Here is a 17,870-nt window from a genome sequence, read left to right on the forward strand (position 1 = left end):
TCCAGGATGGAATGGACAGCAAGTCCAAACAGGAATAAATTGTTCGTTTTGTAAAAGTGTCCTTCCATGCTATAGAGGAAGCTATACTAGCTTTCACAGCTCTACTACGTGGTCTGCTCGGGGCACTATGAAAATATAGCTCAGACTCTTCCGCATCATGTTTTACTATGAGCAAGAGACTGCCTAATTCATGTGTTTTTGAAATGACATTTAGAGATCAGCTCCACCTATCTGGAATATGCCAGACATGTCACATGGCAGAAGTTGATGATGAAGGTGCTCGGGTCAGGGGTGCGTCTTGTCGCACCCTGTTTGTAGTGGACCAAAACAAGCTAATAAAAGTTAACTAGGTTAATTTTTATAGCTCTTTCTATTAGTTGAATGCAGAGTTTATCATTCAGGAGAAAGGTAGTATCATGATAGATGGAAACCAAACATTAAGCACAGACAGCACAAACAGAAGCCAAACACAGGTCACTGGACAATCAAATCAGGCAACAACAATGGTTTAGGAGTGACTGAGGGCAGAGTTCAACACACAGGACAAACTAATTTGTTTGCAGTAAGTAGAGTATTTTGAATATTTTTTTTTGAATTATACAAAATAAATTTTTTTTTTTTTTTAATCCAAAAAGAAGAGTTGAGGATTCTTTTGAAACCTGTCAAAAATTCATTCCTCTTGTCATATTTGCTAAAGGTAGGTGGAGAACTCCTACCACAAATTTTTGTGGTAGGTCACTCAGTGATAATCAGTATCTGATGTCTAGTGAGACAGACAGGATCAATATACAAAGAACAAAACAGCTGTAAAACTAGGCCCAAACTGTGTCACTGGAAATGGTTATTAAACACGGAATGCTTATGTCTAATAAGATAGATGTTCTTGGCCTTGATTTCTTGGAAGATTTCCCTGTATGTCAGTATTGAACCAAGCACTTAGGAATAGTGTTAGGAATTTATATCCTGGGGATGCCATCTTTTAGACAAAATAAAATCAACATTCCAGCTAGTTCAGATTTGGTACTGCTTGTTCCAAAATTAAGTGACTTTATCTCCAGTCTTCAACAGATTCCAGATCCTGTCCACTCTCATAATTCAGTTCTCACTGCAGTTCCACTTATATCTTTAAATCTACATTACTGTCCAATTATATCATGTAAGAAAAAACAATTACCAACTACCACCACTTTTGTGGCACCATATCGCTCTTTTGTAATACTGACCTTGCACAGAGTTGTATTTTGAAATGTCTTCACAAAGAAAGGCACTGTAGAACATAGTGTGTCCACTTTAAATATATTCCTGTAAAATGCCCTTTTACAAACTGCTGCTAAAAGGATCTACTAATTTCTTTCATCTGTTTTAAAATGTTTTATATTTATGAACAGATAAAATTTATGTGACCTGGGTTAGCATGTTTTATTCAATGGAAAAATAAGGAAGAATATTACCATTTTAATATATTAGTGAATGGAAATAAAACCCCTTTACAGGACCAGAACTTAGGACTACTAAGAGGCAACCACATTTACTAGATCTAAACACACACATGTAGGAATAAACTGAACATATTGTCCTTCAATTTGTTTAATGCATAATTTCTACAAAATAAATATAACAGAGTACCTATTTTTCACCATTGACAGTACCTTAAATAGCAAAATATCAAACTAAATGCAGTGTATTCTCTGGAATAGATTTCTGTCATTCTTTGACTTCAAACAATCTCTTTCTCACTAAATGTGGAAAAGAAGGGAAGAAAAAGGAAGAACTGGGAAGAGCTTACCATTGAATTCAGCAGGATGTTCTGGAACAGGTAGAAGAGGGAAAACTTAATGCTGTTCATGCCAGCTATATTAGACACATTTGGCAGTTGTATCTTTTCTAATTTATATGTGCATTTGTGCATGCTTGTTTATAGGTATTGCATGTGTTCCAGTTCTTTCCAGCAAAAGGTCACATAAAAGTCACCAAAGATATGCCCAGCAAATATAGCAGAAAATAAATTATGATTTTTTAAATTATTATTATTCCATCCTGTGAGTATCTAAAATAGAGGGTACTATTAATTTAATTCCAAGCACCAAAGTTTATGGAAAAAATATTTTTTTTTTTTTTTTTTTCCTTTTTTTTTTTCAATTATATGAAAATTAGTCCTGAATTTGTTCTGAATCCAGGGCCATCTTCACTCTATCAACAGTACAGAGACTTTCAGAAATAAGACATTTCATGTGGGCTGGTTTTAACATGAACTGGATTCCAGGTGAAGGTTCCTTGTTTGGAAAACTGTTTTAAAATAAGTTTGAAAACATGGTAAGATGAAAGATCACTGGATAATGAAGCTATTAGCTTACTGAATCTGTGGCAAGTTTTCCACTGACTTCTTGTGATACCAGATTTTCATCCTGGAACTGAATGAATCTTTAAAAAACTGAATGAATCATTAAAAATCTATGCAACTTTAGTCTCCTTATATTTGCATTAAAAAGAAAATGAATTTGTTGTGTATATTGTTCGGTTTATAGCTTCATAGACTTTTCAGCCTAATATAGATGCAGATACATATTAAAAACAGACCCTGCTTTTTTCTTGTCTCTCAAGCCTGCTCTGAATTGTAGCTTCCCTTGAGCAATTCTGTGTGTGACTAGGACTGGCCTCATGGACCCAAAGCTCCTTCCCTCCCTTCAGTTTGCTCCTTATCCTATGCACTAATAAAAACACTACTAGTGTAAAACTGAAATTTTCATTGTACAGTAATATACCTAATTCTAACCATTATAATTACATGCTACAAGACAAGAGTTAACAAACAAACAAACAAACAAAAAACAACAACAAACAAGCATGCAAGCAAGCAAGCAACCAAACTAAACCAAACCCAAAGAGAACACACATTTTCTGGACAGATTTAGCAGTTATGTGAGAACCCACAAACTCCCAATTAAATCCATGGTTTGGCAATCTTACTACAGGTGCTGGATTTGTTATGAACTAAAACTACAATTCTGAATCTTGCTACGTTAGTTCAGCAATCCTTGGACAAAACAGAAAGTCCATACACAAAGAACAAAAAATGAAGAGGAGGATGAAAGATCCCATCTGCATTTTCAAAATCTCATAAATAATTTGAGGGTTGGCTTACTGCAAACCCATTCTTAATTTATCTTAACTATTTTGTTCATATCTGTTTTTTCTAAGATACCGCTCTCTCTAGTCATAATAAACAACCGATCATTCTGAACAGAACTGTGAGAAGGGTCTTGCAAAGTAAATAAATAATCCTAAACAAGAGCAAAAAATATCCCAATCTAGGAACGTAGAATTGCATCACTGGCATTCTGGAAGTGTTTTATAGACAGTACCATATGCTAGAGAACAGAAGAGACTCGTGGGTATTTTGATGAAAGCAGAGAATTTGCCTTTGGGAAGTTTTCATGTGTTTGTGGAAAATCACAAGCTTCCCATCATTTTCAGGCATCTGTGATTTTTTTTTTTTTTTGGTAACATATGGAACTGCCACTTCAAAACATGCCCTTGCCTCACTATGAAACCTATATTTCATTTCTCTAATCTTCTATGGCAGCCAGAGAGAAAATATATTAAAAATCATATTGCATTTGTTGTGTAGTTAAAGGGATAGATTGAGCTTCTTGCTTTGCAAGTTCAAACTCGAGGTTTCCTCATCCATGAAATAAAAATGGCTGGTAAGTATTGCTTTTCTGCTGCATTAGTTACCATGTCAAGTGCTTAAAAACCAGCTAACATCAGAACTGAAAGAACAAAGGAACAAAGTTTCATCTGTCCAGGCTTTTGGATACGAATGTCAGCATCAAAAGTCCGGGAAGAGGTGCGGCGAAAAGAAGAATCTGTCCTGTGGTTTCAGAATATTTTATGGTGTATGGCAGAACTAGCCTTCCTCTGACTCCATTGTGTTGTGTATAGGTTATCCTTGAGCAATTTACATTATAACCATACTGCACAAAAGGGTTTGGATATGAAATATGAGGGACAAAAATGTTTCCAGGTGGAAAATATTACTGATGCCAATATGCATTATAACCGCCAGGACAATGTCCCGCTTATCAAATAATGTTTAAAAACAGTTTGAGAAATGATTTACTTTGAGTTCATTACAGAGCTCTGAAGATCTCTATATTTTTAGTTCACATGGAAAATAAAGAGAAACCTCTTTCTCTCAATCTCAGCAATTCCTAAGTCACAGAGAACCTGCTACCATTATATATGTTATAAATATACGTAAAATTCTGGAATGATTACTAGTACTTCTTCAAAAGGCCTCCAGCCCCTTGGCAGTTTTCAGATGAAAATCCAAACTCATTTGCAGTGTAAGCACGCTTCTCGGCTTGGAAAAATAATGTGGTTCTCCCATGCTCCCTTTCCATTTGCAGGACACGACTTAGGGAGAAGCATCTAAACTCTCCTAAACTCTAAGACTTCAAACATTTTTGGGAACTCCAGAGAGACACGGGGGTTGCCTTATATTGTTTCATACATGCTGCCTGCCTACTTCATTACCAAAGTAGTTTAGTTTGCCATTAACTACGTACCATACTAAAGGAAAGTGGCCATTAAAAATATACCAGAGTGAACTTTCTAAGTCACTACATTGTTTTCCTCACTGACATTGAAACATACTTGTCTATAAAAAAAAAAAAAAAAAAAAAAGGCACACTTGTGATGTGTTACACCCACCTTATTTTTACTGGGCTTATTCTTTGAACATTTCAAACTGGAACACTGAATCACTCATGGTTAACTCCGTACAAATAATTTCAGAGAAATAAATGGGTATAACAAGGTTGAGCATGTGTAGAATTATTTGCAGGCTCTTCTCACTCACTAGTTCATAATGAGTCATCTTCATTATGCCCAGAGAAATGCTACTGCTGGCAGAGTTTTGAAAGTACCTACAAGAATTCATTTTTGCTATTCAGGCTTAACATGCATAGCTCAGTCTTTGAACACACTGGGATGTTTATATAGCTGCACACATAATATGCTGAGACAAGGTAAATCCCCACTTTTCTTTCTTGTCTTTCAGGTATTTTCAGTGGTTTCTTTGTGTGTTTGTCATTCTATTTGAATTTTGCAATCCTAATTCTCAAAACTAGCTGAAGAGTAAACAGAGAGGCTTTGTGACAGGAAAAAAAGAGGCAGATGAACAATAGACAGCAAATAACGCAAGCTTCTTTTGCATCTCTTCCTTCAAACAAAAAAATTTAGAATAAAAGCTTTTCTCAGAAAAAAAATGAAATGGTAAAGAAAAAAGCCTTCAATCCTGAAATAATTTTAAATGCCTAAGAAGAGTCATTCATTATTTTTGGTACATACTCAAACCACTTCACCAGAGTTTTTCCTTTCACGTCTGTGTGAATTACCTGACTATTTCTAGCCAACAGCTGCTGGAAAGGCATCCCAATGGCTCCCATTTCTTACACTGCAGTCCATCTTGGGGTCTCCTGTCCAGATCCTCCTGGGGCTCTGGAAATAAAAGTAACACTATAGTACATTGTGTACTTTCTTTCCGTTTCTCTCTAGATGGCAGCATTTGCCTTAAGGACTTCCCCCCTAGATGAACATTTCTCATACAGGAGTAACAATAAGAGCTCAAGAAAAATATTGTGAGGGACTGGAAATTCTTTGCCCCCCCCCCCCCCCCCCCATTTTTTTTTTAAATACTTTTCTCTGTTTCTTTGGCTGGGTTTTGTGTGGGAGCAAGCATAACTCTTCACATTGATAACTGTTGTTTTAGTATAAAGAGTTGTTTTGGCATAAAGAGTTAAAAATTGAATACCCCAATGCAATTGCATCGCACAAAATCAAAATACACAGGGAGTTCACTTGACAGAATAACATGCACAGACCACGTAAAATAAATTGACATGGAGTAAAACTATTGAACTGAAAACTTCCCACAGATTCAAATCACATCTGACAGCTTTTACAGCCTGAAAACAATTGGGCTACCCTTGCTTTCAGTTTCTGAACTCTATATTTGGTATGATTCAATACTTTGAAAAATCCTGTTCTTGCATACTCCTGGTATTCATACAGACCCTGGAAGAACCAGATTTATAAAAGACTGATTTAATGAGGCTGATTTCTAGGGAGGAACACACCTTCACTTTTTACAACCAAAATTTGAACCACTTGATATTTGCAATTCGTGAAAACCCTGATCACCTAACTCCATACGTTTAGGGGAGGATCTCAGTTCAGTTGCAATGCCTCATTGGTTTACAGAGACTAAGCAGAGACCTCTGATTGCAGTCAGGGAGACCAAGTTAAGATACAATCTGCATTGTTGAGTAATTTATCATATCAGTTTGTATTATATTCCTTTATCTCACATACCCCATGGTGCTCTCTTATCATTAGAAATATCTATATATTTTGATCATCCTTACTGTACTCTTATCTTGTTTGTAATTCATGACTAGACCCCTTACTTCTACTAAATAGTTACACTGAAAACTTCTTTATGCATTTGTGAGAGCATGAGGATGTGCTATCTCTAGCCTGCATTAAATTAATGAAAAAAAAAAAAAAAGTATTATTTAAAATGGGAGAAATCTAACAAACATATAAATTATACCTTTTATTTTTTCCTCCCAAATAAAAGGTCTTAATAAATAGAGAAACATATATTATTAGGTGCATGCAGCATACATTCTTGTTGGCTTTTAAGCAGCCATAGCTACATTATTACATTTCTCTAGTAAATTTGTCCATTGGTAGCCTTCCCTGAAAGGATACGCTGCAGTTTTATTTAATCTGCATTTTTAGTGTAGCACCACATGCACTCAGAATAGGAAAACAAAACTATGAATTGTGGCAGACTCATTGCCTATTTACTGGTTTCCACGTACAGTCAGTGCAACAACGCTACCAGATTTTTCTTTCTCTCTAGCCTGTCCATCAGCCAGACCTCCACTGCCAGCTCTGTCTATACTTCAAATCTCATAAAAGTTGGAGATTTTTCTTAAATGAGCCCTATCTTTATTTTTCTCATGCTTCCTCTCTCCACCTCCCACCAGTTTGCATTTCTCTCTTAGTCCCCTAAAACTTCTTGACTCTTCGTGTTTGACTGAGGCTGGCAAGCTGAGCCCCATGGATCCTTGGCTGTCACAGCCATGACATTATCCTGTTTAAGTTCTGCATGCCAGTCCCAACTGGAATGCATGTCTTAAAAGGGCTGCAATTTAAGGGGAGACGTTGGCACTTCACTACTTGTTATTAACAACAGAGGAAAGGAAGAATATGTTAAAAGAAACCCTCAAGTATATAGTACAAACGGGCCAAGCATTAACACATCCTCATCGAGAAAAAAAAGTAAAGTAAAAGCATAGAAATTTAATGCTGTAGCAGTTTGATCCAGCCTCCCTATTTTATCTGCTTATCTCAGCCTCATCTGATGAATGCCTAGCCATTCAAGAATTTATTCTCTTCTCTCTCAGGAAACTTTCGTAATTATTTTTAAAAATAGCATTGTGGAGACTTGGTGGCCAAATGCCTATTGATCATGTGGAAAGATTCATTCTTCTTCTGACTTCAAAGACCACAGTGCTGTCCAAGGAACTAAAACTGGCAGCCAAAATACCAGGGGAAAAATAGATAGGGGTAAGAATAGAAAGATTGTATCTCAGAGCGAGAAAAAGAAACAACAATCTTCAAACTCTTCTTTTAAATTACCGCAAAGGTACAAAGCTACTGCAAGGTGCCAGACTTGTTGGAATAACTTTTGAAGATAATAAGAATTATTTGAATTGATGGTTTGTGGACCTACTTGAAAAATCCATCTGTAACGTTACAAAAGCAGCAGATCTTTCCTAAGTTGATAGGAACAGAGAAGTCATGTTTAATTTAATAATCAAGCAATCCACGGACATTAAAACAAATGGCATACTCCAGATACATTTTCAAAGAGGGTGGAAAAAGTCATCATATTGAAATCAGATGCCATGTGCATCACACATCATTTCTTCCTGTACTGTACTGCTCTCCTGCCCTGTTTTTTTCCAGCTTTAGAAAGCTGTTTCTGTTTCTTCTCCCTCGGTTGATAGGATCCAGTCAAATCCAAGCTTTGGAGACACTTGCATGAAACATCAGTGATTACTTGATTTCTCAGCATATAAATCTAACTACAAAACTTACTATGTAGGACTCTGTTATGATGTAACTTTTCCTAAGCAACATTTTTGTCTCTGCTGCTATCTGCTCTGAGACTTGCATTAACATAATACTGTCAGAACTGATCTCCATATAACATATTAAGCAATTGTTTTCCCAGAACAACCTGATAAAGCAAAAAAAGGATTAGATGGGGCCTTTCAGCTTTTCAGTAAGCAGCTTCAATGCAAATTCAATTCCAAGCAGATTTTATTTTCAAAAAAGGAAGGCCACAAATAGCTTCTTGAATATGGCCTGATTAGGGAGAAAGGTCTCTCTTTAGCTTGCCATTCTCCCAGCTTTCCAAAACCTCTCTCTGTTGCTTCTCAGGACTTGGTCTGACACTTTTATGCCAAGCACAAGTTCTTGTCCTTGACTGCTTTCTTTCCACCTTGCCTGAGCCCCTGTGGCACGCGGGATCTGCAGGTGTGAGCAGAAAGTGGCTGGATCTGAGCAAGGTGTCAGCAGATGAGCATGGGCAGCAGTGGCAGTAAGCAACAGACAGTCTTCCTCATTTTTAGTTCAAGGCAGGTTCTTCAACTGGCTGAACTTAGGAGAGTTGACACTATAACAGAGGTTAATCAGACTGCACTCTCACCCCATGCCTGCCCAGTGCTACCCCATCCTTTCACAGTACGGGAGGCAGAGCTGTGCAATATGGCCTTAACCATATTCCACTGTTGCATTTCATTTCACTGTTGCATTTCATTTTGTCCCGACAACTAAGCAAATGTCATGATTTGCAGGTTTTGGCATGCCTTAGCTGTTGTCTCGTAAGCATTGTCAGTCTGAGCTGAAAGCAATACTAGATTCTCTCACACTCATATCCTAAGTTCATGCCACCAAGAGGGTGCCCCAAAGTCAAAGGCAGGACAGAGGCTGTGCAGGCACTGCCTGCCCCTGTGCACACATCCAGTCACCGGGAGAAGCGCAGTGCAACTGCCTGTGCAAAAACGCAGAAAGCCTGGAGTTCTCTCTCCTGGGATTTCATTGCTGAAACCCTACCCTAGAATTAGCACACATTCAGAGAAGATCTGCAGCAGAAGCTCCAATGACGGCTTATTAGTGAGGTTATTTTCTTGCACACATTGTTTGTGAGCTTATGTTGTGCTTGTTAGCTTGCTAAGGAGAACATTGCAATGTGGCATTTTGAACAGCTGTTACATAATAAAGGTGTCAATGTTGGTGCACAACTCTGGGGCATCAGTTTACCATGCAGTCTCAAAGGAGGTTGTGCATTAAACTTGCAGGAGGACAAATATGAAAAAGGTACTAGAATGCAATGTCTGGGAATCGTGGGGTTCTGTTAATTAGAGCATAAGCAACATGAATTCTAAACCCAGGAAGAATATTTGCCAAACTGATTCACATAAACAATGCGGGTTATATTAATAAACTAAACATTTCCTAATCCACTTCATGCATATGAAACTCTCCTTCAAATCATTAAAATCAGAACTGATTTTCTATCAATATCCATATATTGCTCTATAAAATTCATTTTTTAAAAAAACTACTAAGGTGTTCTGCATGGCTTCTTAACTTTGCTTGTCGGTTCTTCCAGTAGCTCCAAATACTTGCAGTTAACAGGAACACTTTGAGAACTTTTATTACAACAATGCGCAATTAGTTGTTCAACACAGCCCTTATATTTACAGACATGTGAAGCCGACAAGCTTTGCAGCTGAATAATACATGCTTATACATGCAGAGAAAAGTGTAAAAGAGGAAGTCTAAGGAAATTTCTTCTTCTTATACAGTTTAAATGAAAGAGCTTCAGAATAACTATTTGTCCCCTGGAACAGTGCACTGATAGTGCACTAAAGCTGAAGACAGAGAATGGAGTTTGCGAAGTAGCTACCTAATGCATGGTCTTAAAATCAGCAATTGTTTGTGCGTATCGGTACACAGGACTGCAGTTCGCAGACAAGGCTCTGTGTCACAGGCAGATGTGAGTTTAACACTCTGTGATCTTTACCAGATGCTCTGAACTGGCTCTGATCTCAGACCTATGACAGTTTGGCCTATCCACTTTCAGATGTCACCAGCCTCCACCAGCAATTAAAGGATCGTCTTTCCTTGCAAATGTATGGTTTTTACGTATTGTTTAGGTGACTGATCTTGACAGATCAAGAACTGATCTCACACCAGTGTATTTCCACTGGCTGAAATGGAACTCTTTGTGTTGTCAATGGTAAATGGTTATTTAGCTCTCAGCTTGGATTATATTCAATGCATATATTTTTTGCATTTTGTCTAATTTTCTGCTTCAGGTCTTTAAAAACATTTATAGTATGTGAAACAAAAAAAAAAAAAAAAAAGGAAAATTATATCAAATATATATATGTATGAAAGAATAATATGAAAAAATTCCTGAGCTTTAACAGAGTACAAGCACTAAGTACAAGGGCTGTTCTTTACCGTTTGACTTTTCTCAGTCAGTAACATATAACTCTGACTTCTGCTGTATATGCCTTATTAAGTATTCATATCATGGTCATCACTTAAAGTTAAGAACTCCACCACTCTTTTATATATTCCTTAAGGCCCAAAGATTTTTTTTCCCTACTTTTCACTTAATGAAATAGAAAAAAAAAAAAAGATAAATACATACTTCTTGACTGTTCTAAACCAAAGTTATTGATTTTCAGCAGTCCTCTTTCTTCTCCTCTAAAAAATGATTTCAGAACAGGGAAATCAGTATGGCAACAATTGGAATGTATAATTACACAAAAACACGAGCTTACTAATAGCTGTAGTGATCAAGTGATCCTGAAATCACAGAATAAGAATTAAGATAGATAAACTGTAAAGTCATGTCCTGTATCTTTCACAGAGACTTAATTACAGAGTATAAACAATAAGAAGGTAGAAGAGTCTGTCTATTAGACTCCAAATTTTTAAAACAAATCTTGGGATTGTCTAGTATATGCCATAATAATTTCCATATTCTGCAACTCTGGAGTTTTTTTAAACCTACATTTTGATATCTTGATCCAAGAGTCATGGTAAATTGAGAACTATAAAGCTTTGCAGAAGTCTACAGCAGCATTTTTGCCAGTAAAAATATAAGAACAAAGTACAGACCCCACTTGCCTTTTATTTATTTTATTTTATTTTTTTATTTTATTTTTCTTCCCCTTTTCTTTTCTAAAGTGCTCCTTTCCTCATCTTTGCCCTGGGACATTATGCAGCAGACTGATCACTGAACTTTGCATGCTTTTTATTCATTAATAGCCTATGCCAGGAACACTTCAGCCTTTCCTGAAGCTAAGAAACAAAGGTTGCCAAGAAGACCGCCCGGCTGCTTGTGTGCTCCCAGTCCTCTAGGTGGCTTACCAGTTCCCCGAAGGAAGCATTCAGACGCCTGTCTGGAATGGCATTGACCTTGCATGGTGGCTTCTCCTCTCCAGCAAAATAAATTCTCTTGTCTCTGTTTGGGAGCAGCTGAGTGACCCTGCTCCTGAAAGTGTTCCCGTGTATAGTATGGTATAGCTTTGCATAGCAGTCAGAAGAACCAATTAAACCACGAAAGAATATACCAAAAATACACGTGTTATACAAAGGTGGTTGTTTATCGATGATGTTAAAGGAGATCCCTGATATTCCATGAAGTAAGAAGACTCCAATCCCTTTACCCATAAATACTAAGACAAACATCTCAATACTGAAGGCTTTGCAGAATAACAGAAGGATTGACACTCTCCTCATTGCCTGACATGAGCAAGTGAGCCAGGGAGAGCCTTCAGCAGCTAGAGCTCTGTGCCTTGATGTGACTCTAGAGGTCTCCCTGGAAGCTGTGCTGAAAAATGACCGCTCTCCATGATCCACCATGCCTTCAGTCACTGGAGAAGATCTAGTAGTGAAAAGTACAAAAAGTAACTGTAAACTGAAACCTCCTTCCAAGAGTCACCATCTGTTCAGTCGACTTTCTGTTCTAAAGTTTCAGGGCTTCATCAGAATATGAACCGGCCTAGTTTCCTAGGCCATGTCCTTCTGGTGATCCCATAACTCAGTTCCTTTGAGGGAGTTCTGAAGGATGCAGATGGATATCTGAGGAGTGGGATTTGCTGGAGAAGGTAGGAAAGCTTATGCTGACTTTGCACCTTCCAGTTAATGGTGTCTCAAAATCTAGCAGTGTGGAAAAATAGAACATTTAAAAACATAAACTGTTATTCTTTTCCCACATAGAGTTGGTGACAGTGGACTATGTTTCAGCCTACTTGTTCAGAAGATGAGGGTACCTCTAACTACGAGGCACTAAATAGCTCAACAGAGAAGCTCTCTCTGGTCCCCTTGCCCTTTTCTGCACTGCTCTGTTTTGTTTATCCCTTTCTTTGTATCTGTGTTTATCTGCTTCATGTTCCAGCCTTTTGTGTGCACTGAGACAACTCTATAGCAAATGCCTTGCTTTACGCGGGCAAAAATCACCCTTGCCTTCTACTCAAATGGATGGGAAATTATTTTCATGACATAAATACTAAAGCAGGCCTCTACCCGCATGGAAATGATTAAAGGTCACCCTAGCAAAAGCATTATTATGGAACATAAGAACTGTTGCCGCATCCTTCGACCATTCTTCTTAGGCAGGAAAGGGAAGATATCATGCCAAAGTCTTGACAATTCCTGGATAGTTTTGAAATGCAAAAGAGGGAACCATAACAAAAGGCTGTCACTTCAGAAAAAAAACATGTCGGAGAATAAAAACCTTCTTATTTCAATGTCTGTGTCAAGCAGGAATGTTTTTCTACATTTTTATTCTTACTTTGTCTTCAGCATGTAGCTGTGAAGTTTGAGAGAAGAGTGTATAGCATAAACTACACAAATTCTATGGTATGAATTGCAATTTTTAAGCCAAAGATAACATGATGCCTGAGGAAGAAAACTAGATTGATACTGGGAGAAGGGTGAAATTAAGGTAAGAAAGGGCCAAAGAATTACAACAGCTCAGGGAGTAACAAGAAAAAAAAGGCTATTTTTTTCTGCCGTGTTTACAAAGGTCAAGGCTGTTTGCTACTGTGACTGAATGCTTTCAGACAGTTCTCTTGAACCACGTCATGCAACTATTTAAAAGTCTTGCCTTTCAATTACTATTGCTATTTAATATTTCTATTAGCATACCATCTTAAGGAAATGGGGCTTCACTGTGTTGAGTGTCACACAGAGAAAATACACAAACCTTTTCCTGACAGTTTTACAAATTAAAAAGCTTTCTGATATAGGGTGAAATCCTGCTTTTACATTCATACAAGCCCATTATTTTGCATATGGATGAAATAAGAAAATTAGTTACCTTGTATTTATAGTCTGAGATTATAGTCATCACATCAAGCAGCATTTTATATAGCATCCCTAAAGTTACCAATAGGAGAGCGTAGTAGCAAAAGAGGTATGCTCATCAGGCAAACAATCACTTTTTGTGATTTGCCCATGTCACGTCCTCGTGATAGAAATGGCCAAAATGAATGAAGGGAACCAGTGGAGCAGTTAACTCAGTCTAACTGTTGGGGTGCAAAGCTGCAAAGGCAGGGATTCTGGCGGGTGATTGTTCATGCTGGGAACTGCCCACAGAAAATTCTTGTCTCGGCAACAGGCCACATCTCTTCTCTGATGGAGTCAGCCTGGTTCACTAACACAGAAGTAACCTCTGCTAACTGATGTTTTAGGCCTCTTTCAAAAAATCTCATGAAAAAAAAAAAAAAAAAAAAGAAGAGGAAGTCTTTTCCACTACACTGGATTTCTGATAAATGGATGTGACCCAAACCTAAGTTGCTTAAATGTCTTTAAATGGCCTCTTCATGGTTTCTCAGCATCAGGTAAAAATGGAGATTTGTATTTCTCTTAACATAAAATACACTTCAGAGCAAAACAGCAAACAATGAGATAATCTGTTACAGCTGGTTACTGAAGAAAGCTGACCATACACTGTGAAGTATCTTACCCCACCATCAAAGTCAACAGGAACTCAGGGAGACTGAACAAGCCCATAAATCAGATTCAATTATTTTGTGAGGTAGCGTGCACTTTTTTGATTCTTTACTGTGAACAAGGACAACTCCATTATCTTGCCTTTTAAAAAATATCTACCTGTTTCAGGAGGTGGGAGGAGAAATGGAGTACTGCTAGCTCCATTTTAGTATTGTCATACTCCAGACAAAGCATTTCTGAGGCGTTTTTAGATACCATGGATACAACACTTCCCATGAAATGAGATAATCCCTGAGAAATGTCTGAAGGCACTCACTGCTATTCTGAAATGGGATACTGCATATACAGTAGGAAAGTGTGGTGAAAAAGAAAGGGAGAATAAGAGAAGGAAAATTAAATTCTGCTAAGTTTCCATGAAAAACAGTGATCGCATGCTACAGCTTGCAATGGCTGTCACCTGTCATGGTGTCAAGTCCTCCACTCTTTTGTAGAGGCAGAGATGAGGGTAGAACATTTTAGTTAGTTCCACTGTATCTTATTAATTGAGAACATATCTGTTACCAGAAGCTGCTGGAAAGGGAACCTCTGCTCTGTATATGATAAATAATTGAATGCTTGACTATCAGTCTGGAAAAATACTGCTTCTGGGAAATTGTCTTTGTGGGAGTACTCACAGACGGGGGCGGCGGCTGGTAAATATAAAAATAACCAGCACTGAATATCCATTGTCCTATCCAGATATTGGTTGCTGTTCTAATAACAAAGAATCTTCAGTCAGACAAATTTTATACTCTTTACAAGATCTGCTGCCAAATATGCAATTTATGTGTGTATTGTCCTAGACATTTCATTTCAGATCCATGTTGATTATTTCATCTAATGGTTGGGTTTCACATGCTTGCAGTTTTGTACACCAAAGTCTCTGTGAGCACAACAGTTAGCAATTTGGCCTAACCCTGATTATTAGACAGCTTTTAGTAAACATGCAGAGATTTTTGATTACTCAATTATACTGTCATAAACAGGATGATAGTATGTGCAACATTGTGAGAATAGCTGCACGGAGATGCTTATAGGCAGGCAGTAAAAGAAAAAGAATAATAAACCCATTCTTGTTACTATCTTGTTGCGTATTAATCTGATAGTATGTTAGCCAAAATCATAAAACATTTCTACCAACACCGGATTAGAAATGAAAATATTTCACATTCAATTCCCAAGACGGACACGACTATAGCTACTATAGCTGGCTTAATAGATGTCTAAATCAAATCAAACACAGTTTCTTTGTACTTCAGAAACTCTGTCTCTGATTTTTTTTTTTTTTTTTAGTTTTAAAGCCTTTAAGGACTCTAAGATCCACATAAAACCAAGTCTGTTTCTCTTTTGAGCTCAGTGTAGAAATTGCTGCAAATGTTAATTAAAGAGAGCAATTCCCAGTTCTTTATTCCTACATATAGTAAGAAGAAAGTTTATTTCATTTTTCTGTTTGGAAGTAGTATTCATCCTTATAAATCAAACTGCGTGTAGCAATACTTTCTGTATACTTACATACCGCGTATAACTGTATACATTACATTTAGCATATACTTCCCAAGAATAAACTACAATGAAATAATGGCTGCTGCATTTATGACTGCATTTTTCCTTTTGTTTGTAAGATATTCATTTTGTGACTGGAAAGTGCATTTTTTTTAATTGTTGGAACTCGACATACAGTTACGAGTATATTTGCATTAAACATATGTAATAATGTGAGATTTTTTTCATGTCTTTGCATCTGCACATATCAATCTATAATGATCTTCCTCTAAACCTAGACAGGTATAAGATAAAGGATTATCTGGCTAAGACTTAGCCCTGAGCATTACGCAATATGTGTTCTATTATCACTGTATCACAGACACCATCTTATCTTCCAGTTGGTGTTTGCTGACTATATCTGTCACCATTTTGAACTTTTCTTATAGCAATATTTATATAGTTTATCTGCATGGTGTTGAATTTCTTTATCTTCCTAATCAAATTGGAATGCTTTACCAATACCCTTCTTTCAAGACTAATTTCTCCCCTTTGCCTTTGACCTTCCCAGTATGTATTACTGCTAGTATTATTAAATGTAAATGAGACAGAGGACCAAAATAGAGACTTGGAAAAAAAATTAACTTCATGAAAACCATGCTCAGTTGGTATATCAGAGATATGTGTAGGAAATCTTACTTACAATCAACACATTCTAAAAATGTAAAATTACTTGAAAAATCCTTTTCTGAAAGGAATTAAAAAGAAAAAATAAAAAAAGAACCCTCTCCACATCTTTGCCCCAAATCCACGTCTTCCAAGAAGAGACTCTTTTTTTGCTAGTTTTCAGCTAGCAAAATATAGCTTGCAATTCTCTCTCTTTTAATTGTGAAATAAAATTTTACTCCATTTTCTTGTGCAACTGCAATCTGTTCAAAGTCAACACCTGCTATTGACAGGTAAGTCAGTGTCCTGGTTTCAGTTAGGACAGTTATTTTTCCCTCCTAGTAGCTGGTAGGGTGCTATGTTTTGGATTAGGATGAGAAGAGTGCTGATAACATGCTGATGTTTTAATTGCTGCAGAGCAATGCTTACACTATGCCAAGGACTTTTCAGCTCCTCACTCTGTCCTGCCAGCGGGCAGGCTGGGGGTGCAGCAAAAGCTGGGAGGGGACAAACCCAGGACAGCTGACCCAAACTGGCCAAAGGGGTATTCCATACCATCTGACGTCATGCTAAACAATATATAGGGGTGGCTAGCCGGGGTGGGGGGCCGGCTGCTTGGGGTTGGGCTGGGCATCGGTCAGCGGGTGGTGAGCAATTGCATTGTGCATCACTTGTTTGTACATATTATTATTATTATCATTATTATTTTCTATCTTAATAAACTGTCTTTATCTCAACTCACAGGCTTCACTTTCTCGTTTCTCTCCCCCATCCCAGAGAGGGAGGGGGGAGGGTGAGCGAACGGCTGTGTGGTGTTTAGCTGCCGGCCGGGTTAAACCACAACAGTCAGCCACATGACAAAATTTCTTTGAGGAGGGGAAGAAAACAGTGACTGAAGGGAAAACGAAAGAGAGGAAGTAGAGTATTCTCAGTTAGAATATGTGTTTTTAGAGCAAAATATTTAAATTGTTTGTAATGAGATTTATACAGTATACCCTTTGTATACTACAAAGTACATAACATTATACAAACAAACAATATTTTATATCTATGTTGAATATTATGCCATGTCAGTATGTTTCATACACAATGTTAGGACTTCACTGACACAACTACTTCAGAGTCTTTTAAAAATTATGAATATTTCCAAATGCATTGCTTCCCAAGTATTTCTATTTATGGCACATTTTGACAGTTCTTTCACTGAAAAACTGAGATATGTTTTTACATGGGCATTCTCAGCAGAAGTGAATCTCTGCCTTTGCAGCCAGTGAAAGCACTTCCATTTCTGACAGGAGACATTCTCCTTTTTCATTGAACAGGGGTGGTCAACCTGCAGCCCTCAAGCCATATCTGGCTTGCAAGCAATTCAGTTGTAACATTTGTGCTGAGGCAAGTGCATTTCATCAGCAAAGAGCTGCACTAGAACAGACAATTCATCACTGGTAGGAGGAAATGAGCCAGCCAACACTAGAATCACTGAGTCAGGCTGGGGCTCAGCCAAACTCCCAGACATGGCATGCGTGAAATGGGCTGGTGGGAGTCTGGGGTACCCCTCATCACTT

At 37.6% G+C, this 17,870-nt stretch overlaps 1 protein-coding gene across 1 annotated transcript in view; it reads right to left on the reverse strand.

The window, feature by feature from the left end:
• FAM241A (family with sequence similarity 241 member A) overlaps positions 1–17,870 on the reverse strand; it is a 273,884-nt gene that overhangs the window by 136,683 nt on the left and 119,331 nt on the right. The window contains exon 3 of the mRNA XM_035325018.1: positions 5,400–5,500. Within this exon, the coding sequence (XP_035180909.1) occupies positions 5,400–5,450 (51 nt within the window). The 5' untranslated portion in view covers positions 5,451–5,500. The remainder of the gene's footprint in view (positions 1–5,399; positions 5,501–17,870) is intronic.

Source organism: Oxyura jamaicensis, chromosome 4, assembly GCF_011077185.1.
Source record: "Oxyura jamaicensis isolate SHBP4307 breed ruddy duck chromosome 4, BPBGC_Ojam_1.0, whole genome shotgun sequence".
Classification (NCBI taxonomy): Eukaryota; Metazoa; Chordata; class Aves; order Anseriformes; family Anatidae; genus Oxyura; species Oxyura jamaicensis.